Source organism: Bombus huntii, chromosome 11 (assembly GCF_024542735.1).
Source record: "Bombus huntii isolate Logan2020A chromosome 11, iyBomHunt1.1, whole genome shotgun sequence".
Classification (NCBI taxonomy): Eukaryota; Metazoa; Arthropoda; class Insecta; order Hymenoptera; family Apidae; genus Bombus; species Bombus huntii.
The window spans coordinates 9,474,036-9,496,921 of record NC_066248.1 but is presented as its reverse complement, the minus strand read 5'-3'; the positions used below and the strand labels follow the sequence as shown (position 1 = coordinate 9,496,921).

The window sequence follows — 22,886 nt, the reverse complement described above, 5'->3', positions numbered from 1 at the left end:
GTGCGTATGCGTATGCGTGTGCGTGCGTGCGTGCGTGCGTGCGTGCGTGTGTGTGTGTGTGTGTGTGTGTGTGTGTGTGTGTGTGTGCGCGCGTGCGTGCGTGCGTGCGTGCGTGCGTGCGTGCGTGCGTGCGTGCGTGCGTGCGTGCGCGCGCGCGTGCGTGCGTGCGTGCGTGCGTGCGTGCGTGCGTGCGTGCGTGTGCGTGTGTATAAACGAATGTTAAGTATTTGAATATTTAATTATATTTTACACTAACGGTTTAGACATATAAAAGTACTATGTATATCGAACTTTTTTGTATTAAAATAATTTATTATACAAGTCTACTAAATGTAATTCGTAATTTACTTTATTCACAATACATTTATTTATCACAATACAGATAATATTGATACATAGTCCAACCAAACTTATGTGTCATGTACTTCTTATCATCCCAACCTATAAATAAAATAATTAATTGTTTATATAGTTTAAAAATTTCGATTTTATAGGTCTTAAGAAATTTATTATGTTGCATCACTGAATGCCTTTTAAAGACAACCTGTATATCTACGTATTTACATTCAAGATAGAAGGAGCATCTTTATGATAAATAAAGCATGTATTCAATTGTGGAGCTTACAGGGAACAGCTGTTGCGCATAGTATACTATTCATTCCCGCGTGAAAAATTTTATAACATTTTGTATTAGATTATCGTTTTTTCAATTTTAATAATATTTACATTATAATAATCATAGTTGAATGTTGAAATGAATCATATTTACGAAAGACAGATCGTTTTTAATTTTATGAAAGGATAGTGTATTGATTTAAAAATATTAAAGTAAAAGTGTTATTTTTTAAAAATAATAATTAATTTGAAACAGAAGATGGATAAGTTAAGGAGAGCTTTAAGTGGTAATGATCAATGCGATGAAGAAAGTGGTATTATTACTCAGGTAATTAATGCCATATTAAAGTTATATAATTATTAATAATATTAGTTTTTTGGTATACATATAATTTTATTTTATTCATATGGAATTATTGTTATGAATGCATACAATTTTTAATGGAATACAGATGTGGATTTTTTGGTAAGCTCGTAGAGTAAAACAGGATGCAAAGTTGTGTATATTTTTCAACATAACTGTATATATCAACACTTGAAGAAGTTTTAAATTTAAGATAAATTGTATAAATTTTTATTTTTAGGTTATGGATCAATCTACGTTAAGTTGGTCTACTCGAATAAAAGGTTTTGCTATTTGCTTTATTGTTGGTATCCTCTGCTCCTTCCTTGGATCCTTTGCCTTATTTTTACACAAAGGACTCACAGTATTTGCTGTATTTTATACATTAGGCAATATCATCTCATTAGCAAGGTAGAATAATATATTAAAATCGAATATCATTAAACTTTTATCTAAGTATTTACATGATACATTTTCTTTATAATCTGCTTCTTTACTTCAGGGGCCTCAACAATAAATAATTCAGTGAATTCGTCAATATAGTATAACAAGAATTACAAAAATTATATTAGCATAGATTCAGTGTAATCATTTTCCTAATAATCCTTTATTTTATTGTAATTACACATAATATTTGTTTTCAATGAAATTTATAGTTGAGTATAATCATATAATTCTGACTAAAGAAAAATATTTTTTATTTTATTCATAGCACATGCTTTTTGATGGGTCCATTCAATCAGTTTAAGAAGATGTTTGCACCAACAAGAGTCGTGGCAACTGTTTTAGTATTTATCGCAATTGTAATGACATTATTTGCAGCTTTGCATGTAAGTATAATATAATAAAGTTTGTTATACATGAATATTATTTCCTATATAAAATAACATTTAACTCAATTAATATGCATATTTTTAGCTGAAAAATCCTGGATTGGCTCTTATGTTTATAATTATTCAATCATTGGCAATGACTTGGTATTCCTTATCTTATATCCCCTATGCACGTGATGCTGTCAGAAAAACTCTGGAATCATGTATCACATGAAAAAGCTTGCAAAACGTACAATAATATCTCTAACTTAACAAAAATGTTCAAACTTATATACTGTTATTTTATATTATATAAATTATAAACTGAAATAAAAAATTAACTTAAGGCACAATGTAGTATTAATCAAATAGAAATTTTTACAATTAAAATATACGTATACCTCATGTGATAAGATGTTTTTGCATATATATTTAATATTGTAATATTTTATAATATTGTAAATAAAGGAAAGTAAAGGAATCTACTAAGTTTATGTAAGATATGTAATATTATAATGTTATTTCTTTTGTAATGTTTATTACGTCTTATATTTATTAATCTTTGTACAGTGTATTAATAACTTTATATATTAAATGGAAATCAAATTATTTATTGCTCGTAATATGAATTTCTTTATCTTTTTATCTATCTATTATCTTCTACTTACAAATATGTATGTCTGTAAATGTATATTTTGTATAACACTGAGTTAATCTTGCTTTAACTATTACTATAATTAAACTAAAATTGTATTAATAATGTAATTATAAAAAATTCGCTTTCTAATTTTAATAATAAACTAGAAGGCATTGAAAAAACATAAATTTAAAATATTGCTAAAATGTTCCGTTACGATTAATTTTTCAAGTACGATTTACATCTTCATTATTTAAAAGTATCATGAAGATTAGTAAAAGATTATGAAAGTTAAATGGATTATTTTATTTTAATAATACAGATTATATGAAATTCATGAAGGTAAATGGTATTTTGATTAGTTTGTTTTCATTTAAAAATTAAACGTTGAATATTGAACAACCAATCACATCTCATCATAATTGCAACCACCAATCATGATTCAATACGATATTTCGTCATACACGGATGGAAGTCCTAGTTGGTTGAAGGTATAAACAATAATTTCTTTTACGTCCTTCGATTAACAGCAACAGGTTCTAAGTACAAAGAAAATTCTTTAGCAGCCATTATACCTTTAACGCGCGGGTCGCGATCGGTTCATGAAGTGTTCGATAATCCATCCTTTATTCTGCATATCTTAATATTTATTGACATACTTTCAGTAAGTGAAATTTTTCAACTTTAACATATACTTAAAATTGCACTATAGATAGATGTCATATAACGTAGAGAAGAACTGAAAAAAAGACAGTAAATAACCGTTAGGAAACGTAGATTTAAAATATTTAGCGTAATATTTTAACGCGATTTGCAATATAATACAGTGTTCGCATTTATACTAGGCTATCTGACAGGATATCATAATCATTACATGCAATTACGCCGAAGTCATTACGTATATAATTAGTAGGTGGGAAAGAACAAACTTCATATTCTTTTAATTATATATTGTAGAATTTTATTAAAAGTTACATCCTATTTTTTAATTGCATACATTAGTGATTCATACTACTTATATTTTTACAGAAGAAAATTTAGATCTAATTTGCTTAAGATACGAAAATGCCTGCGCCAGAAGCTGATTGCCATAGTCGTAAAGCTAATTTTAAATTCAATTACAAACATGAAGTAAGTTAATCAATTATATATTTATAAAACATGTAATTTATAAAAATATATAAAATATTATGTTACATTAACAAATATATTCCATATATGTAAAAATGAACTTTTGAATTATTATTTTATGCAATGTTGTACAAATTACTATTATAGGAAGCACGTAGAAGAAGAAATGAAATATCAGTGGAATTACGTAAAGCTAGGAAAGATGAACAGTTATTAAAACGACGAAATTTAAATATAGGCAAAGAATCACAAAGCTCTGTGACTGAAAGTGATCATTCACTTCTTTCATCTATAGATGAAATTGTTACTGGCATGGAATCTTTGGATGAAACAATTCGACTTCAAGCAACGCAGACATGTAGAAAAATGTTAAGCCGGGAAAAGAGTCCACCTATAGATAATATGATACAGCGTGGAATTGTTCCACTATGTGTTGAATTTTTGGATTATCATCACAAGTATATATATATATATATACATATATATAATAATTTTGTTTTAATCTTATTCAGTGTATGTGTAAAATATTATTTATATTAAATATTTGTAGCACTGCATTGCAATTTGAAGCAGCATGGGCTTTAACGAATGTAGCATCTGGTACATCAGAACAAACTCTTGTTGTTGTTAAACATGGTGCTATACCAAAATTGGTTGCATTACTTAAATCTGGATCACCTAATGTTGCTGAACAAGCAGTATGGGCACTTGGAAACATTGCTGGAGATGGAGCAATGGCTCGAGATCTTGTTCTTGGAACTGATGCTATGCCACTTTTATTAGAGTTAATTAAGCCTGACACTTCTGTATGTACAATATACATATTTATTTTAATGAAGGTATAATAGTATTATTAAGTTTGTTATCATTACAGATAACATTTACACGTAACATTGTTTGGACATTATCAAATTTGTGTCGTAATAAAAATCCTCCACCTCCATTTGATGTTGTGAGAACCGCTCTTCCAGTGCTAAATCGTTTACTTAGCAATAGTGACAAAGACATACTTGGTAAATTGATTATTTTTATTTAACATTTGCTGCATTTTTAATTATAAATATAAATCTAAATCTTGTAACTATAAACAAGTTTTTCATTATAGCTGATGCTTGCTGGGCTCTTTCATATCTTACTGATGGTCCTAACGATAAAATACAAGCAGTCGTTGATTGTGGAGTTATTCCAAAACTTGTACAATTACTCGGTTCAACTGAAGTGACAGTCTTAACACCAGCACTTCGGTCTGTTGGTAATATAGTTACAGGCAATGATGCGCAAACAGATGCAATAATACAAGCAGGTGGTTTACAATATTTGGGTTTATTGCTACAACATCATCGCCTCAATATTGTTAAAGAGGCAGCATGGACTATCAGTAATATTACTGCTGGAAACATGGAACAAATTCAAGAAGTTATAAATGCTGCATTGTTACCACCTTTGATACATGTTCTAGAGTGTGTAAGTAAATTATGTTTTTTAACTAATTAATTATTAAGAGTATTATAATGTATTTAATTATAATTACATGTTTTATTTTTTAGGGAGATTTTAAATCTCAAAAGGAGGCAGCATGGGCAGTAACAAATTTGACATCAGGTGGATCAGTACAACAATTAGCCCAATTAGTACAGTTGGGAGTGCTTGGACCATTTTGCAATCTTTTGGAAGCTAAAGATTGGAAAACAATAATTGTTGTTCTTGACGGTTTAAGTAACATCTGCAGTGCAGCAGAAAAAATGGGAGAAGTTGATAGAGTAGCCATTATGATAGAAGAAGTTGGAGGTTTGGATAAATTAGAAGCTTTACAGCATCATGAAGTAGAACAAGTATATCAAAAAGCTACTGCAATGATAGATACTTTCTTCTCAGAACCTGTAAGAAAATTTATGAAAAATTTAGTACTTAATTACCAATAACTGTACTTGTATATCATATAAAAAGATTTTTTTTATAGGAGGCACAGGAATCAACATTGGCAACACCTACAGTAGCTGATGGTCAGTTGGAGTTTAAAACAACTGAAACTGCACAGAGCGGATTCAATTTTTAAAACCCCTTAATCAGTTTTACGTCATTTAATATACTAGTGTGTGTTTCAGTTCATTTTGTAAATAGATTTACATCCTTTTGTCGTTGAAAATGAACATTAAAAACGAAATTTTCTGTCTCTTTCATAATGCTTTATTGGACATCAATTTCCAATTAATGTTCCTCTCTATATATAACTTTTGAGTTATTTGTTTTTATTTTTCCTTTTAGTAGAGTTCACTATTTATCATTCCTGGTATTAATTTCAGAATATTCTGTAATGTATGAATCATGTATTTTGTGATATTCTAAAATCATTTTAATGTTTTGTGTCTTTTTTTCAAATTTACAATACACACGTGTTGAAACATTAATTTTTGTATTTAATCATTGTTTAAATTTTATGTATGGATTATTTTCATGTCTTTTTATTATACATGTAATTGTCGTGATTTATTAAATTATGTGTCTATAAAATATTATGAACTACATTACTTATATACATTACAATTTATATGTATTTTTTAATAAAATTTTGATACAAAAGTTAACATGTATTGATAGTGTAGTTCTAAATAATCTTATATAATACAGTCATAAGCGTTGAACAAGTAGTTTATATATTCAGTGTCATAGTTCTAAATATTCAATAATAATTACAAGCTGATATAAAATTAACTTAAGTCAGTACAATTTCTTGCTATAAATAAAGTCATGTATAATACATACTTAACCGTTTTAGGCTACAAAGACTAGATGAAATTATAATATGAATTTCTTACTTATCTGATTATAGGAGTATGTCATGTAAGCACACGATGTATTCATTTAAAACGTTTCTGGATTGGCAAGTTGTTTATATACGTGCATTATTTCATCATAAAAATTTTGTTCGCATAATTGTTAAGTACTATTATAGAAATATTAATGTCATAAAATATTTATTTAACATGCTGCTACCTATAAAATTTTCTCCTAAACAAAACATTTTATTTCGTTTAAAGCTTGCATTAGCTGCACTGCATTTAATAAATACTTGTTTTTAAGTTTAATTACTATCGGCCAAGAATAAAGTCGCTTTGATCATTTACTAAAAAGTGATAAACAAATGCAGCTTTTTTTCGGTCAATTGTTGCTTGGACGATCTGAGTACGACTACTTTGATTTCTATCACACCTACTTCTTGGTGGATCTCTTAAAAAAATTGATCCAAATATTGTTGCTACAATATAAATGAATAACAAATAAGTTTATTAATTATAGTAATACATAGTATAGTGTAGAGCCTTACCGAGGGTTTTGGCATCCAATTCATTATCTTGAGTATGATTTAATAATTCTTGCAAAAAATAACAAATATAAACAAAAACTGTTCTCCTTATTTCTGGAAGTTGCATTACAATCTACGACAAAATATTTTAAATAATATGGAACATAACATATAGTATTATCTTTTCTTAAATAATTACAGATTTACACACCTGTTTGCACTGTAAATAATTTGTTGCTGCAGATAAGCATACACTATGAAGATTATACGGGATTAAAGGTTCTGCTGTAGATTCTAAAAGTAAAAGTAATGCTTCCGCAACTGAATGTACGCTACCAGCTTTGTAGAAGTTAAGGAATCAGAATTATTTATAATAATGTATAAGATTGTAAGTTAGATATTTAGATTAGGATACGCATTGGATCTTGGCTCCAATTGTCTAGCCAATCTCTTATTGCTATAATTTCACTGGGAAGTCCGGGTGTCTCAAAAAGCCCCGTCGTTTTTATACCATGTCGATACAATCTGTCAACTAATAGCCATATTTCTTTAGGTATAGCATATGGTTCTTGAGAAAGATTTTTATTATTTTCCTACAATTTGATAAAATAAAGTAATATTAACTTAACTGTAGTATTTTAGTTTTATTCTTTTATATACAGGATGCCCCATTTAAATTGTACCATTCAAATATCTTCGAAACTGTTGATGATATTAAAAGGTATTTCAGATCAAAATTGAACGATTTGAAAGGACACATAATTTGATGTAAAAAAATTTTCCCAAATGACCAGCAGCATCAATTGAATTAATTTAAATAGGATACCTTATGCATATAATTTATATATATATGTAATACGCTTACGAGTTCCATTAATCTACCAATAGGAATTTCTCTAATTGGTACTGGAATGTGAACTAAAGCTTCCATTGAAGATCCGAAACAGCTTCTTTCATAAGTACCTAAGAAAATTATATAATCTGCCTTTTTGTTTCTTAAAAGCAATGTAGTAGCGACTAAAAGTATTGCTACCTGTAACAGTTATGAATATATCCTTTCCTCCCTCAAGATGTAAAATTAAAATATCATATAATTTATCTTCTCCAGAATTTAATTTACATGCCGATCTTTTGTCGACATATATCTCGAATCTAGTATCACATTTCTCTCCTAAATATGATGTATAAATAAGATTATAAAATATCTAATCAGATTAAGAAAACGGGGTAGAAATCATACCTGGTTTTATAAAACCTTTAAACGGTTCTATATCCAGCCAATCTTTACAATAACTAGCATCGCCTAATTTTTTTATGAATTCGAATTGAACTGGTACCTAAGAACAGTATAATTATTATATACACAATAAGTGTATAAGTTTAAAAAATTTATTTACCTGACCAGTATTAGCAATAATAAGTTCTTTGCTGCTAGGTTCAAGAAATTTCAAAGTATCAAATATGATTTCTGTTGTATCAACCATCACTTGTGGTAAAAATTCGTTTTCTAACTTATCAAGTTTTTTCATAACTTCTTCATGAATCTTACGATATTTTGTCATATCTATGATTCTGATCTATAAATTTTTAGATATAAAAATATAGAGCTCAAGAATATATGATTTATATATTATTAAAAAATATTTATATTTACCTGAGAATCAAAAATTGCACTAACGGGTTTATGATCTGAAATTTTTAATTCAGGATGACTTTTATAATCTATTGATGTAATTGCTTCTCCTTTCCATAGTATACGATCACACCATGCTGGTGCTCTACCTTTCTCACTGTGATTATATACGTTTATGCTCAATGAAAAGTTTTTAAATACAAAGAGAAAAATTGTAAATGTAATTGTGAAACCTTGAGTCCCAATTATCGGTTCCTGGGTCATATTTATATGTTGGTTTAAATGTAATTTCTGCTTCTTGAAATCCTTGTAAAACACGGCCTAATCGTCGTTGTTGACCTAATTGATCTAAAGCTAAGATAGGAGCATAATTTTCTGCATCTATATGTTGTTTAGCAGCTAGAACATCCATTTCTGTTATTCGATAATTCAAGTCTCCTAACCAATAGATCTGGCTATATTAAAAATTTTTGTGTTTTTAAATGTACTTCTGTTGATATATACTCTGAAACAATATTTGAATAAAACACTTACTCATGATCTTTAAAACTTTTAGGTGGGACATATTTTGCAAAAGATAATCGCGCACATATATCTGCATAATCTTGATTTCGTCTTTCATATTCTTCACAATGTGCTGCTAAATGAGCATTAACAAAACAAATCGATGTATTGTGAATAGAGCAGCTTACTGCTACGCCTCCTTTGTTACCCTGATAAGATTTAAATTGCTATAATATCGCACATATTGAATTTTGAGATGTTTAATCATTTATGAGACATGATAAATATTACCATTTTACCCATGATACCAGTACCTACTGTATCAACTGATACATCTTTTATATAAGGTATATGACCATGTAAAGCATATATAAGTAACATCATACCGACTAATCTCACAATAGCTACTTGTTCATACACACCATCTGGATGAAGAGATTTTGCTACAACTTGCCTATAAACATATTAATAGCATGAATAGCAATAATAACATTGATATACTGTTCAATAATGTTTTTAAATAATTATAAAAACGTAGATATTTCGTTATAAATTTTATACCTCCACTCTTCTTCTCTTGGAGTATCATTAAAAAGAAATGCTTCTTTAGTTAAATCTAATTCTTGAAATCCAATTGCATATACATCAGGAGGTGTTTTATCATAACTCAACCACTCATGCAATTTAATACCATTTGGTGGTTGACCATTTACATTCCATGTACCAATAAATATACTATAATAAATTGGTTATAGACTGACAAATAGAAATATTTCATATTTAATATATAAGGAAAATAAAACAGACCGAAATGTTTTACTGTATGTATAATCATCTTCTTTGCATGCCATTTGATATCGTACTGCTGATTCTCTGGCAGCTACTGGTGATTTGCCAGAAGCAATGCTGCGTCTTGTTACAACTAAAACTGGACTTTCTAAATCTACCAACTATAAAGAATATTTTAAAATTTTCATTATTAATTTCTAAAAAATGTCATTATAATAAAAATTAGTATAACTACTAACAGGATCAGTATTATCTTGTATTTCTTCATTGGTATTAGAACTTAAATTACGTGTATTTCCTGTCAATTTTTGAACCCACAAAAATTCTGATGCTGAATTCTTGGTTTTTTGATATACTATAATGATTAAAAAACATATATCAACTATTAATAGAAAAATATTGTTGATAATATAAAATTAAATGATAAATAACATGATTACCTTCTATAGCCCTAAATATCTCAGACACTAAGGAGCTAGTTGCTACTCCAGGCCTCATTTCAAATACAAGGTGTAATTTCCTTGATGTAACATTCAGATAAACATCTAAACCATCTTGTTGCTTTTCATCAGTATCTAATAAATGAAATTTGATAAATTGTAGATAAAATATTATAATAGTTGTAGTTCAACTATAACTTGTAATTACATATAAATTGATTATTAAACATGTAAATAATTAAATAGAATTACATACTTATATTACATTTAAAATCTTGATCAATAGGCAATACTCTTTCTATGGTAAGATCACTATAAACTTGAGGAGGTGTTCTTGAAGTAATTAAAATAACCAATGCATGAGTGGTTCCCTTGTTAAGAAGTGCTATAATTCGTGCAGCTTTAACCCAACCTTGTATCAATGATGCATCCATTGCCTTTATAAATAATTAAGGTTTTATAAATATATATCTTATATATATTCTTTAAAAACGCAAGAGACAATAATCCTGCTTTTTAATAAAAGGATACAATTATTACAGTCTCCCCTGAGACAAACTTCGATTGTACAATCATTGATTGTTCTGATGATGACATTTTTATCAATAAAGTATTATCTATTCCTTGAAAGACTTAATAGAAAATCCTTGTGTGGTGGATGAATACTCTTCATATAAGTGTAAAATATTAATGAAATTATAATTGAATTCTATCAAAGATTTATTTATTATTATGTCTAATAAGAGTGGCAATAAGAATAATGTACATGCTTGTTTATACTAATAGTAATGAATCAAAATAATCTTAGTAGTATTAATAATATCATTTTCTTAAAACTAAATAAAATAGTTATTTTTTATTAACGAATTTTCGTCATAAAATGTTATTTTCTTTCCAGATCAAACATTACCTTATCTTATTTGTATTAAAACTCAGCTATCATTGTATTTTTTTCATATAGACTGCTATATCTTTTTAAAATATGTTCTAGTACAATTACTAATTAATTTATACTATATAGTTTAATTTATCACTGAGGAGAAAGGAGTGACAAAGTACGATAATTGACATTAGACATGATTAAATTTGTTTCCCTCGTGTGTGTCAAAGAAATCAGTAGATATATAGCTTTGTTAGTTTCAATATGTGTATGGGTGTTGTATATACATATATTCGTCAATGAAAATGTGTATACACAAATGGAGTGTTTCCATGAGATAAAAGAAAGATAAAAGGATTTCTTATTAAACTCGTTAAAATCAGTTAGATCTAGTTAGATCTTCTAATTCATTTATATAAAATAAAACGTTATTAAAATATTTACATATTTACATACATGTATCTGTATAATTTGTTTATTTATATATATAATTAGATATAATTCTTCTGAAGTAAAAGGAATATGTATTGTTTTTTGATATATCCATATCGTCTTTCATAAAATAATTTTTTGTAGAAACGAAAACTTTTATCAAATGTAAAATACAATTTTAGGCGCGCAAATGAAATTTCCCTAGGAAGCAGGAAGTACCTACATTATAAATGAGAAAATATGCCAACTTCCTGAAGCGCCGTAGGTAAATCTTCTTTTTCTAACGCTTCCATTGACCATGCCGTTTACTGCAATGGCGGTATAGATACTTCACGAAGAAGAAAGTGGATTTTCTGCAATGTAAGTGAATATTGTTTTTGTTTTTTCTTTTATGCACTCATATTAAATATGAAATTGTATAGTTTTTCTGTGTAAATTTATATCGAATTTATGGTATTACAACATTACAGGATGATTACGATTTGAGTGGGCAAGGTCTAGTTGTACTTTTATAGACTATAGAATTCAGTTTCTTCCATATTGATCAGTGTACTAGCCAATATAACATAATCTTACTTATAAAAAACAAAAAAATCCAGTTATCGATAATAATTGTTCCTCAAGGAGTTTTCCGGCTTACAAGAATAGGACGCCAAAGAATTCGCGGTAATCGTCCCCGACGTCTTAGGTTAGGATGATTTAAGTATTGTTTGATGATTTTATGTAATATAATATAATTTGTAAAAGTCTAGTTTGAAATGGCATTTACGTTTTCATGTAATGTTCCTTCATGTTTATTTATCGTTAATTTTATAGTAAATAAAACATACTTAAGTAATGCATGTTATATTAACAAAAAAATAGAAGAAAAACAAAGCAACAAATAAATCTTATAAAACCTTTTTGTTTCTAGTAAATGTACTCTGTATTGTAATATTTCATAGTATTTTATATATATACCTTGGTATATATTAGATTTGTATTTGTTATATAGATAAATTACTAATTTCATGAATTTTTGTTAAGACAAATGTAAGCTTTAATTATTTTAAAAAGCATTAATATGGAAAAACTTTTTGAAGAAAATGTATTTATGTTAGAAGAAGATATAATGTTGATTTTAACAAATGTACATTGATTCTTTCTTTTGTAATAATTATACTTTTAGGTAACACTTGCTATTTTATTATCTGAATGGACAATAAGGTGGATGTCTCAGAAGTAGAAAATATTTCAATGATTGGATCGTCTGAAATCTTTTATCTGCCTGAAGTAGCAGAGATATCAGAGGTGTTAGATTCTACTGGTCTCAGTCCATTGACGTCTTCTTTAGATCATACTCTAACTCTTCAAGAAGATAAACTGCTTTCATCAGAAGTTAATATGGGCATAGAAGATACATGGTATCATTAATATTACTTGTTCAAATAGTTAGCAATATATATTGCTATATATAACAAATCATATTGGTCTACATCAACATTTTTGTTATAGGACTGAAGCAAATAGTTCTACATCAGATTATGCTATTCCACTTCCACCACCACCTGGTTTAAATGATTTCACAGATGTTGGTGCAGATCCTATTGGTGATAGCGGAACTGGTATAGAGTATGGCCCATTTTTACCTCCCGGTACTCCAGCTCTAAATAATTTGTTTTCAGAAGGTGGAGATTCTCAAGATGATTCTCCCATGGGTGTGTATAAATTCTTATGTATTTATGTATACACATGTATTTATGTATTCTAATAAAGTTTCATTTTGAAATGAATTTCTTTATTAAGTTCATTAAATAGTAATATTTTTGTGTGTTTCTATGTTATAGAAGATGTAGTTTTACGTGCTGGAGTATGTGGTCTTCGTAACCTTGGTAATACTTGTTTTATGGCTGCTGGTTTGCAATGTTTGACTGCAACACCACCCGTCCTGCGACATTTTTTGGATATACAGCAGGGAGGGGAAAAACTACCTCCTCCAGGATCATTAATGGCACATTTTAGCGTACTTCTTGGCAAAATGTGGTCTGGAAAATATAGTGTCCTTAGGCCTACTGAATTTAAACAGACATTGGGCGCGTATCATTCACAGTTTAAAGATAATAGACAGGTAATTATAAGATATTTTTGTAAATTGTTTAATTATTATTGAATAATTTAAATAATTATTATAAATAATAATTAATAGCATGATTGTCAAGAATTTCTTGCACTTTTACTGGATTCTTTACATGAACAAATGAATACAGCAAAGTGTACAAAAAATTGTCAAACTCCTTCATCTACAACCACTGCCAACTCTATTAATTCAATTGAGAATTCAAATGGGAAAATGATGTCCCCAGTCACTGCCACTAGTAATTCCAATTGTAATACAGATATATTGGAAATGTATGATTGCTTACCATCACCAGAATGTCCAAATAGCCCTAATGTTACTATGGCAGGTTCACCAAGAGGTAAAAATATACTTAATATAGATTTATAATAAGTGAAAATTATATACATACGTACATACGCAGAAATTATAAAAATTAATTGATTTTAGATTTAGGTTCACCAATAGGTGAATTAGATAGTATTGCAAATTCGCCACGAGGATCGCCTTTGAATGATGGTGAAGATGATGAAGAAACACTTGATTCTGATGAAACTGTTGAAGCAAAGTCAAGTACGTTTATTCACAATGAAGTTGATGAAAAGAAAAGTGAAGTTACGCCTTCATTAAGGCTGGAAACATTAATCGAACTTTCGAAAAATGTACCAAAATATCATGGTCTTTATGATATTCATAAAGAAGCAAAAACTAGCAATGCAAACTTTTTAGTAACACAACAAGAATGTAATAATGAGATTCATTATGATTCTCAAAAATTTCCAAAGGAAAATGTTCGTAGAATGCCTTTAGACAATTCAAATCTAATGGAAAATCATGATTTTGACAATAAAAGTGTCAGTATCAAAAGAATAAAGGAAGTCAATGTTCAAAAAGTCAATTGTGGTGTAGATTATGCATCAAGTGGTTCTGATATAGAATATGATAATGGCTTAGAAAAATGTAATGTAAAACGTATGAGATTGGATGATCAAGAGAAGAATCATAAACGTGATGGTCAAGGAAGCATTAGTTCTCAATGTACACGAATGTCACAAAGCTATGGAAATGGTACTATAGAGACACAAGATGAGCTTGAAGCCGACAAACATTGGGCAAAGCATTTAAAATCTAATAGAAGTATTATCGTTGATACTTTCCAGGGACAGTTTAAAAGCAAGGTAAATCTATTGTATCATATATGATACTTTATGTTCATACTATGGAGACTGCGTTGGGGTAATTTACATACATAATTGATTTTTACCGTAAAATGTTTCCTATATTAAACTTCAGCAGTTATACCTTCTTGCTTTGCGAAGCATAAAAAGCAGGTCTCATTTTGCTGATATATGATAATGTTTAAATTACAAATATACATGTTATTTATATATAAGATTGAAATAACTTTCATTGTTATATTTCCTTTATAGGTTGTTTGTGCAGTATGTAATCATGTTTCTGTTACATATGAACCTTTCATGTATTTATCAGTACCGCTGCCCCATGCAATGGAAAGACAATTAAACGTTACATATGTTCCCGCAAATGGTGATCAACCTATAAAGTGTGTTGTTTCATTAAATAAGCAATCACGCATTGGGAAATTGAAAAAGGAGCTACTAAAAACACTTGGCAAAGAAAACATTGCAATAAGAAATATTGCACTTGCCGAAGTTTTAGAAAATCATATATCAAAGATTCTGGTAAGCATATAGAACTTAACTCCTCCTTAACTAATTCCTATCGCATGTATGTATATATTAAGAAATTTTTATTCGTTTAGTCAGTACATTGTGAGTTTATGATATTTCAAAGAAGTCTGCAGATTTAGTAGATATTTGGATAATGAGGTTACTAGAATAATCCTTTAATCCAATATGTTTTTTAAGGATGTATCAAGTTATTTGTTTTAATTAGGAATAAAGTTCAATTTTATTCCATATCATGAAAAACGGTGCGTGGGTCTATATGTTAATGCGAGAATAATTATGGAGGGTGAAGAAGGCGGCTTATCGAGTAGTCTCGATAATCGTTGATACTGCTCTCCGAGAGTAAATGTTGTGGAAGAACATTCTCGTAGCGTAAAGTTTAGTTACGAGGCTACATTCCATCACACAGATTCAATTTCTTTGTTTCTGTATTCTTTTATATATGTTTAATTTGGTTTTCGTTATATACTTTCTTGTTATTGGCCAACTATGGCCATCATTCCTCGATTATATTATTTTACCCTTGCACCGTAGGTATCAGGAATTATGTATCTTGTTTGCTGTAACTTATCACACTAGACGGAATTGTCATTGTTGGATTGTACATCAAGGTTTTACATTTAAGGATGACAATACACTCTTGAGACACATCAATGATACAAATCGATCTATATATGCCTTTGAACTCACGGAACCTCCTGATGCGTACACTTCAGTATCAGACGGTGGTGGAGATCGTATATCGGAGGCTGATTCCTGTCAAAAATGTACAGTTATGGGAGAAGAAATTCCATGTACAATTTGTCTCGAAGAATTGGACGGAGATTTGAAAAAGCATAGCGGAAATAGTTGCAACTTTGTTATGTGCGATACTTGTATTGAGGTAGGCTACTCTGTAGCTTAATTTTTCTAATATGTTCGCAAGAATGAACAGCATTAAACGATCAAAATTTCCTATTAATTTATTTTTTTACATTATTATTGATACTTTATTCGCATAATCGTAATTGGTATAATACGTAAACCCGATGATGAAAACGGCAGCTTCAATCTAGCGGAAGGGGTGTACAGGCAAGGTACATAGTTACCACGTTTTCACCTCGGGAAGGTCTGAGATTCAGTCAATAAACGTTCTAGCCGGACGGTATCATAAGGGTACGTACGGGAACCAGAAATAGCTTTTTGTTGCCAATTAGCCCAGGAAACTTCGCTCGAAGTAGAGGTACTTGGAAACGAAAAGATGGAAACCCGTATGATTCGCTATTTGAGTACAATCCGCAAGCCAAAAGATTTATACTTTGGAACTCAATTCAGACTAATCTGAAGCTGCTGTATACTGAGGGTATTATATTATCCTTTAACAGTCATATCACATTGCAAAAATTGAACTTTAAGTACATATTTAAATCTCACATGTTACAATGTAAACTTTCTAAGTTATTGTTTTATGTTTAATTTAACAGAATTACTTCAAAAATCAAACGGAACCGCAAATGTGTCCAATGTGTTCAACCTATATGACTGCATCATCCTTTATTAAAATAGATCAAACAGGCAGACCAAGACCTGCAATTAGGATCTTAAATGTACCATTGGTCTTGCGACATGATACAACAAATGAAACGACAAACAATCGTAAAGGAACAAAACTTTTTGGATATCCGCATTTAGTAAGATTACCTTCAAGAGTAAACGCTAAGGACTTGTATGATATTGTAAGAAAAAATGTACCACAAGAAGGAAATTATACACTTCATTTTGTTACAGGACAGGTTAGAATCTCTATTATTTTTTGTGGATTTAATCTCAATATAAATAGTTTTTGATATAGAATTAAATATATTAACGAATGTACCTTTCTTAATAGGGGCATCATTGTTCTCGTTGCATGTATACTACACATTGTACAGGGTGCAGTGTACCCGAAACGGGTATGGTAATCTTGTGTAATGGTGATACTCTAGCTGTACGTTATACGGAACAGGTTCCTAAGATCGCATCGCCCATTGATCATGTTAGCGTCAGCAAACAAAGGCCTCATCATCCTTTGTCTTTATATGATTGTCTTCAAGCATTTAGTCAAAGGTAAAATTTATCATTAATGATTAAAATTTTCTAGTTCCACAAATTTTTCAAATAACTAATAAATAATATTTTATAGTGAAACATTAGACGAATACAACCCTTGGTTTTGCCCAAAATGCGAGCGAAATCGATGCGCTACGAAAACTCTCACAGTTCATAGATATCCCAAGTTCCTTATAGTATATTTGAAACGGTATGTTTACTTTTGATTGTATGGCGACGTAAAGATAAAATTTGTTCTGCAAAATACGATAATTGTATTTTGTTTATTATAGATTTGTATTTTATGAGTGTACTAGTATGAAGTTAGACGATAAAGTTACATTTCCCTTGGTTGGTTTGAGCGTTGGACAACACTTATACGATCTTTATGCATGCGTTTGTCATTTTGGAGGTATATATCTTCATTTTATTTCATTCGTAGTTAAAAATGATGTTCTTATGTATTGTTATGTGTTATAAGGGGTCTCAGCTGGACACTATACAGCATACGCAAAAAATCCTCGCACTGATATGTGGTACTACTACAATGATGAAATTACAAGCAGACAAAAACCTCAGGAGGAAGATTTTAGCAACGCATATATACTTTTTTACAGTCGGCAAGGGACCAATTTAAAGTCGTGCAATATATAACCAGTGCTGGAACAAAGAAACTGGCAAATAGATAGTGCCAGTGATATACAAAGTGTGAGAAACAGAAGAGTAACTGGGAAATCAAGAGAAGAGTTTACAAGGTGCTGCGTTTATATGTTGATCGAACTATGTCATATTGAATGGAAAACTGCTTACAAATCTTTCGATCTATTTTTCCTAATAATTCGTTCATGGTCTGCCTCTGTGTCTCTTTTCCTTCCTTATTCAATTTGATGCTGTTTTAACTGTTGTCTGTAAAACATTTTACAGACGGTATAGCGTGCGGGATATACACGTGGAAATTCATTGACTGTCAATTGTATCTATCACTAGGGGTAAATTTGTGCATTTTATCGGTGATTGTTTACTGAATTGGAAAGTATAGTGTAATTACCAGATTGTTAATGACATTAATCGTGGAAAACAGCAGTTGTGCAAGGAAGAGTTGATAATTTGGAAAGAACTAAGCGTATTTATACCAGATTAGTGCATAAACGTACGTCGAATTTGTACAGTAGGTGATTAAAGTAGACTTTGGGGTTTTGAACAGACGTAATTTATTAGTGAATAAAGGCGAACGTTACGGCTAGACACACTTAAAAGTACGATTCTTAACGATGGAGCGTAACCATTCACTGTATCACTATTTCCTTTTTATCTGAATGGATACAAGACTGCTAAGATGTTCGTAATCTGCATGTACATTGTAGCAAAAAGGATTTGTATTTGCAGATTATTTATTAAATTAGTTTTGTTGTAATTTTATTACAAGGTATTCATTTTACTTGTTATATGCGCTCGTATTTTCACGCGTACAATGGACACACGCATGCGTTATAATACATAATCATCATACCCGTTGTTAATATACTATTTGTGACCCGATGACTGTATTATACGTCTTTGCCGGATAGATTATTGTAAAAATTATCGTAAAAGAAATGGTTCTAATTTTTCGGTTAAAACCTGCCAACTACGAAGTGATTATACTGTATTATATTTGTGTTCATTCGATTTATGTAATTTCGTGATTGTTTCTTGTTTTCTAATCAACCGGTTTAGCTACGATATACAAGTTATTGACGAATCTTTGGCTATAACATTAATATCTCTTGATATCATTTAACGAAAAACTTTTAATATATCGTTAGAGATAGAAATCGCCAAATTTCTAAATTGTTTTGTTATATTGAGTTTAATAATATTAGGTTTTAATAATTTATAGTACATGTTGGGTAAGAAATAACATTATTCTAATTGCTATTTGGAAGAATTGTAATTGTATTCTTATAGCCATCAAAAATTTATTCGAAAGAGAAATATATTAGTACAAAGATTGAGATATGCAAAATCGAGGGAAACTAAGGCCACCGATAGGGTAATGATTAGGTACGTTAAATATGTATGTAAAAGACGATCTTTGGTATGTACATTAAAAATCTTATCGTTAAATGTTTCGCGATAAATATTTGTATTGTAACGATCAAAAACGTTTATTTGCTCGATGGTGTCAAAAATACGCCGTTAATTATTGAAGAGCAGTACTCGGAAACTTTTTAGATATTTTAACGATAACCATGAATAATGGTATGTTGGTGTTAGAATATATTTCTCAAAATTTGTTTCAACCGTTCCTTTCTCTAACCTAACAAAACTACAATTATTCTACCCTTTTGTTCAAATGGTGATGTACATATCACTGTTTCTTCTGTGCTTGGCTACTTTTCTTTATCTATGCGCGCCGTGTATCGTTGTCAAAATTTCGATTGTTTAATGTAAAGACACTGTAAACCATACCACTGCTCCAGGATGTTCCAGGCCTCCAATCTCGCAATTTATTGTTCGGGTTTCACCATTTAAAACGAATAGTGCATCACTAGATGGGCTGACCATATATTTACCAAATATGCCACTTTGTACAATTGGTCTATTCGGGTTTCCCCATTTTGTTAAATTAGGCGACGTTGCTTTACCCACGCCTGTTATCATTTCCACTTTACCTATAGTTAAAAATTAATGTTTTAACTTTTGATGCAGTATTATATTATTGTGTTTTAAAATTTTCATCATACCGGTGGACAGATCAAGGAAGAGAATGTTTTCTTTGTCAATGGATGATGCGTAAATATCATAACCGTGCGTCGTTTGTGATGGATAGAGCGCGATATCGCTGATATTCAATGTCGTTTTTACGTCAAATGCGAATTTCAAACCATCGGCTAAGAAAAGGATTGGTTAATTGTTATTAGTAATACCGTTAATAATCTTATAAAGAAAAAATAAATTCTAGTTACATGATACTTCTTGTACGACTAGAGTTACGCCTGTGTCTTGTTTGTCTAACGTGACAAGGTGCCGAGAGTCGGGTGAAATAGTTGGTTTCCCTAAAAGATTTGGTTTGTATGCAAGAACGGTGTCAGTTAAATAATCTAACAACAATTGGCCTGTTGGTCGGTTGGTAACCGGTTCTTGACATTCGATTACTACAAATCCATCTGAAAAAATTGTAAGGTATATTTATAGATTGTTTCAGTTATGTATCAAACATTTATCAATTTAATACATAACTAAAATAAATTACTCACATAGGACTGAAAATTGGACATTCACTGGAACACAATTATAAGAACTTAAATCAGCGCTACGTGTATATTTCATATTCTTTAAATCAAGTTTATACATGTTACGTTGATTCGCATGACTCACGTAACCGTACTTGAACACGTTCTCAATATCCTAAAAGATGAAAAGTATACGGTAATACTTACGTTTACGTAATTTCAGAGTGGATGATAACTTTCAATGATTAAGAGACTTACTTGCGATTCAGGAATATAAATATTTTGGATTATATCAAATTGCGCATCGATAGGCTCTGGTCGAATGGCTCGGTGCTTTTTTTTCTGAGCAGCATCTTCTATTACTTGCACCGTTTTTACATCGATGTCTTTCTCGTTTCGCCAGTTCAATATCCATACTTGATCGAGAGAGGAAACATACCAGAGCTGAACAGGGTTTTTGTCGGTCGGTACCACCTAATACATTATAAAGAGAGTAAGATTTATTTTTAATCGTAGTAGTTGTATTAAACGAATAGAGTCAATATTGACAAATTAAAATTTACTCACATCGACTATAACCATTTGTATTTCACTGATGACAAGTACGCGATCTTTATCTGGTTGACTGACGTACACATATCGATTTGCTACATTAATCGCGCGTCCCCATGAACAAGGGACACCCTTAATGCCACACACGTATTCCTAAGTTACGAAATTTAATACATGAAAACATGAAAATGAATTTGTTAGTCCAGGCTACCATTTATAACTATTAAGTATTTGAAAGTATTCACAACGTCGATATAACAACAGTAATATTCGAATCAAAATGCAACTTACACTTAAAAACTTATTGAACAATAGCAATCTCGACTATGAAAGCTTAGAATCGTTTATACTACAATTATTTAATAACACGTTTAATTTTACCTGTGTACCAGGTATCACATCCGTAGAGCGAATTTCATGTCGTGGTCGGCAAGCAGACGGTTCGTATACCAAAATGCCCCATTCGTGGAAAGAGAAGAATCTCCGCTCTTCGTTCTCGGTCGCTAGATAAGAACATAATTGTTATTAATTTATCGAAATTAGTGATCAATAAATGATCTATATTTTATATTTGCAAATACAATTACTTTTCCTTCTTTATTTTTCATTAACTGACACTGCGTTATACGTATTATATTACCTTATCCAACATGTAGAAGGAGAACAGGTTTATGCATATGGTATGTATAGTAAGTAACTAATTTATCGCATAACTGATAAATGATATATATATATGTCGAAGATGAAAGGACATCGGAGCCTTCCCTTTGGAACTTCGGGAAAATCCCTTAACACCGTAATCTAGATTCTATCATAGGCGTAATTAAACAATTGTCGTCAATTTATCCGATTGTATTTGTTCGAGATTTGTTCCCACTTCTGATGTCGGATTTACATTAGAATTAGGGTTAGGGGCGTGAAACGAATCTTCATTTGGATTACACATTGTCGTTATGCAATAGAGAAGACATTGACTAGTGCAAATACGATTATTACAGAAGTTAACAAGTAACCGTGGTAATTAGATACTCGAGAAGCTAATGACAATGATCCTAGGTTCAATAACGAATCCGCGGTCAACGGGATAACAGGATGCGCTTTCTTCCAAAGCTCAAATCGTATTTGACTTGCTTGGCTACGATGGAAGTATAACTAAACTAACTCTTTGTTAAAACGTGGAATATCCACCGAGCGTACAGACGCTAAGTACTCGCTAATACGACCTCATGAGAGAATGACTTTCCGTCGCGACGATGCTGCAGAGGAAAACTATGATGGGGTGTGTCTAAGGAGACGAGATCATCGGATTCGTCGAGGACAGCCTTCGTTCAGAAAGTGAGGGAAATTGACGTTGCTGTTAATTGGTCAATTTCCATGTTGGTGGTTAGAAAAAGATGCTAGCCGCCCTCGAGGGAAAGCTGCACCTGTACTATGGAAACGCATCGACATCTGGCAATCATCTTACTCAAAGAACAGGGTCTGCAAGTGGCAAGCTACGGGACAGAGACCGCGGGAATGTTTACTGTTGAGTGTTACAACTATTTCCTTTTTAAGGAGAGCTATAGAATTATTTCATGCCTCTGTCAGACAAAGCGTTCATCCCGTGACCGCGGCTACGTTCGGCGACTGGTTGTCGCCTCGAGCCCAAGCTCATTATCACAAATCTCGAACAAATACAATTAATTACGCCTGTGATAGAATCTAGATTATGGTGTTAAGGGATTTTCC

General features: G+C 30.6%; 5 protein-coding genes across 12 annotated transcripts in view; 3 read left to right on the top strand and 2 right to left on the bottom strand.

Annotated features, from left to right (window-relative positions):
* Positions 1-356: 356 nt before the first annotated feature.
* LOC126871392 (vesicle transport protein SFT2B) lies at positions 357-3,071 on the top strand. Of its 3 annotated transcripts, none has more exons than XM_050630157.1 (5): positions 357-943; positions 1,068-1,081; positions 1,200-1,242; positions 1,671-1,788; positions 1,877-3,071. In XM_050630157.1, the coding sequence occupies exons 1-5, from the start codon at positions 906-908 to the stop codon at positions 2,003-2,005; spliced, it is 342 nt and encodes a 113-aa protein (XP_050486114.1). In that variant the 5' UTR covers positions 357-905; the 3' UTR covers positions 2,006-3,071. The 3 variants fall into 3 exon arrangements, with proteins under 3 accessions (XP_050486114.1, XP_050486111.1, XP_050486113.1); XM_050630156.1 differs by having other exon boundaries at positions 489-943; positions 1,200-1,369; XM_050630154.1 differs by lacking the exon at positions 1,068-1,081 and having other exon boundaries at positions 485-943; positions 1,200-1,369.
* Positions 2,914-5,721, top strand: LOC126871359 (importin subunit alpha). 2 transcript variants are annotated; one of them, XM_050630073.1, is made up of 8 exons: positions 2,914-3,071; positions 3,437-3,538; positions 3,686-3,996; positions 4,089-4,344; positions 4,413-4,551; positions 4,644-5,002; positions 5,086-5,418; positions 5,499-5,721. In XM_050630073.1, the coding sequence occupies exons 2-8, from the start codon at positions 3,473-3,475 to the stop codon at positions 5,592-5,594; spliced, it is 1,560 nt and encodes a 519-aa protein (XP_050486030.1). In that variant the 5' UTR covers positions 2,914-3,071; positions 3,437-3,472; the 3' UTR covers positions 5,595-5,721. The 2 variants fall into 2 exon arrangements, with proteins under 2 accessions (XP_050486030.1, XP_050486031.1); XM_050630074.1 differs by lacking the exon at positions 2,914-3,071 and adding an exon at positions 3,129-3,320.
* An 85-nt stretch (positions 5,722-5,806) lies between these two features.
* On the bottom strand, positions 5,807-11,342 carry LOC126871342 (type II inositol 1,4,5-trisphosphate 5-phosphatase). Of its 2 annotated transcripts, none has more exons than XM_050630032.1 (19): positions 11,119-11,342; positions 10,740-10,917; positions 10,465-10,645; positions 10,209-10,343; positions 10,008-10,123; positions 9,787-9,929; positions 9,541-9,714; positions 9,271-9,433; positions 9,010-9,188; positions 8,709-8,930; positions 8,497-8,632; positions 8,240-8,419; positions 8,083-8,179; positions 7,876-8,013; positions 7,708-7,805; positions 7,258-7,435; positions 7,054-7,181; positions 6,864-6,975; positions 5,807-6,794 (listed from the first exon to the last, which is right to left on the bottom strand). In XM_050630032.1, the coding sequence occupies exons 2-19, from the start codon at positions 10,803-10,805 to the stop codon at positions 6,628-6,630; spliced, it is 2,613 nt and encodes an 870-aa protein (XP_050485989.1). In that variant the 5' UTR covers positions 10,806-10,917; positions 11,119-11,342; the 3' UTR covers positions 5,807-6,627. The 2 variants fall into 2 exon arrangements, with proteins under 2 accessions (XP_050485989.1, XP_050485987.1); XM_050630030.1 differs by having other exon boundaries at positions 10,740-10,875.
* A 384-nt stretch (positions 11,343-11,726) lies between these two features.
* LOC126871336 (uncharacterized) lies at positions 11,727-19,673 on the top strand. Of its 4 annotated transcripts, XM_050630017.1 has the most exons (15): positions 11,727-11,880; positions 11,991-12,208; positions 12,689-12,923; positions 13,015-13,124; positions 13,185-13,217; positions 13,347-13,627; positions 13,706-13,976; positions 14,066-14,793; positions 15,046-15,318; positions 15,950-16,207; positions 16,788-17,096; positions 17,192-17,409; positions 17,486-17,602; positions 17,685-17,803; positions 17,873-19,673. In XM_050630017.1, the coding sequence occupies exons 3-15, from the start codon at positions 12,715-12,717 to the stop codon at positions 18,043-18,045; spliced, it is 3,099 nt and encodes a 1,032-aa protein (XP_050485974.1). In that variant the 5' UTR covers positions 11,727-11,880; positions 11,991-12,208; positions 12,689-12,714; the 3' UTR covers positions 18,046-19,673. The 4 variants fall into 4 exon arrangements, with proteins under 4 accessions (XP_050485974.1, XP_050485972.1, XP_050485971.1 ...); XM_050630015.1 differs by having other exon boundaries at positions 11,991-12,186; positions 13,015-13,217; XM_050630014.1 differs by having other exon boundaries at positions 13,015-13,217.
* LOC126871340 (follistatin-related protein 5-like) overlaps positions 18,586-22,886 on the bottom strand; it is a 47,745-nt gene continuing 43,444 nt past the window's right edge. Inside the window, exons 11-17 of the mRNA XM_050630024.1 lie at positions 21,540-21,661; positions 21,174-21,311; positions 20,865-21,080; positions 20,631-20,781; positions 20,340-20,540; positions 20,118-20,264; positions 18,586-20,045 (exon numbers count right to left, since the gene is read on the bottom strand). Coding sequence (XP_050485981.1) covers positions 19,816-20,045; positions 20,118-20,264; positions 20,340-20,540; positions 20,631-20,781; positions 20,865-21,080; positions 21,174-21,311; positions 21,540-21,661 — 1,205 coding nt within the window. The 3' untranslated portion in view covers positions 18,586-19,815. The remainder of the gene's footprint in view (positions 20,046-20,117; positions 20,265-20,339; positions 20,541-20,630; positions 20,782-20,864; positions 21,081-21,173; positions 21,312-21,539; positions 21,662-22,886) is intronic.

What these genes read in the sequence shown, in the direction of transcription:
- LOC126871342 (XM_050630032.1), bottom strand. Translation starts at nt 10,805, where the DNA reads ATGTCATCATCAGAACAATCAATGATTGTACAATCGAAGTTTGTCTCA. An exon ending in AAAAGTTTTAAAGATCATGA is followed by an intron (nt 8,931 to 9,009) that starts GTAAGTGTTTTA and finishes TTTTTAATATAG; the next exon opens with CCAGATCTATTGGTTAGGAG. An exon ending in ATTGGATGCCAAAACCCTCG is followed by an intron (nt 6,795 to 6,863) that starts GTAAGGCTCTAC and finishes TTTATATTGTAG; the next exon opens with CAACAATATTTGGATCAATT.
- LOC126871392 (XM_050630154.1), top strand. Translation starts at nt 875, where the DNA reads ATGGATAAGTTAAGGAGAGCTTTAAGTGGTAATGATCAATGCGATGAA. An exon ending in AAAGTGGTATTATTACTCAG is followed by an intron (nt 944 to 1,199) that starts GTAATTAATGCC and finishes TTTTATTTTTAG; the next exon opens with GTTATGGATCAATCTACGTT. An exon ending in CATTATTTGCAGCTTTGCAT is followed by an intron (nt 1,789 to 1,876) that starts GTAAGTATAATA and finishes GCATATTTTTAG; the next exon opens with CTGAAAAATCCTGGATTGGC.
- LOC126871359 (XM_050630073.1), top strand. Translation starts at nt 3,473, where the DNA reads ATGCCTGCGCCAGAAGCTGATTGCCATAGTCGTAAAGCTAATTTTAAA. An exon ending in TAATTAAGCCTGACACTTCT is followed by an intron (nt 4,345 to 4,412) that starts GTATGTACAATA and finishes TTATCATTACAG; the next exon opens with ATAACATTTACACGTAACAT. An exon ending in TAGTGACAAAGACATACTTG is followed by an intron (nt 4,552 to 4,643) that starts GTAAATTGATTA and finishes TTTTCATTATAG; the next exon opens with CTGATGCTTGCTGGGCTCTT.
- LOC126871336 (XM_050630015.1), top strand. Translation starts at nt 12,715, where the DNA reads ATGGACAATAAGGTGGATGTCTCAGAAGTAGAAAATATTTCAATGATT. An exon ending in TTCATTTTGTTACAGGACAG is followed by an intron (nt 17,097 to 17,191) that starts GTTAGAATCTCT and finishes CTTTCTTAATAG; the next exon opens with GGGCATCATTGTTCTCGTTG. An exon ending in ATGCGTTTGTCATTTTGGAG is followed by an intron (nt 17,804 to 17,872) that starts GTATATATCTTC and finishes ATGTGTTATAAG; the next exon opens with GGGTCTCAGCTGGACACTAT.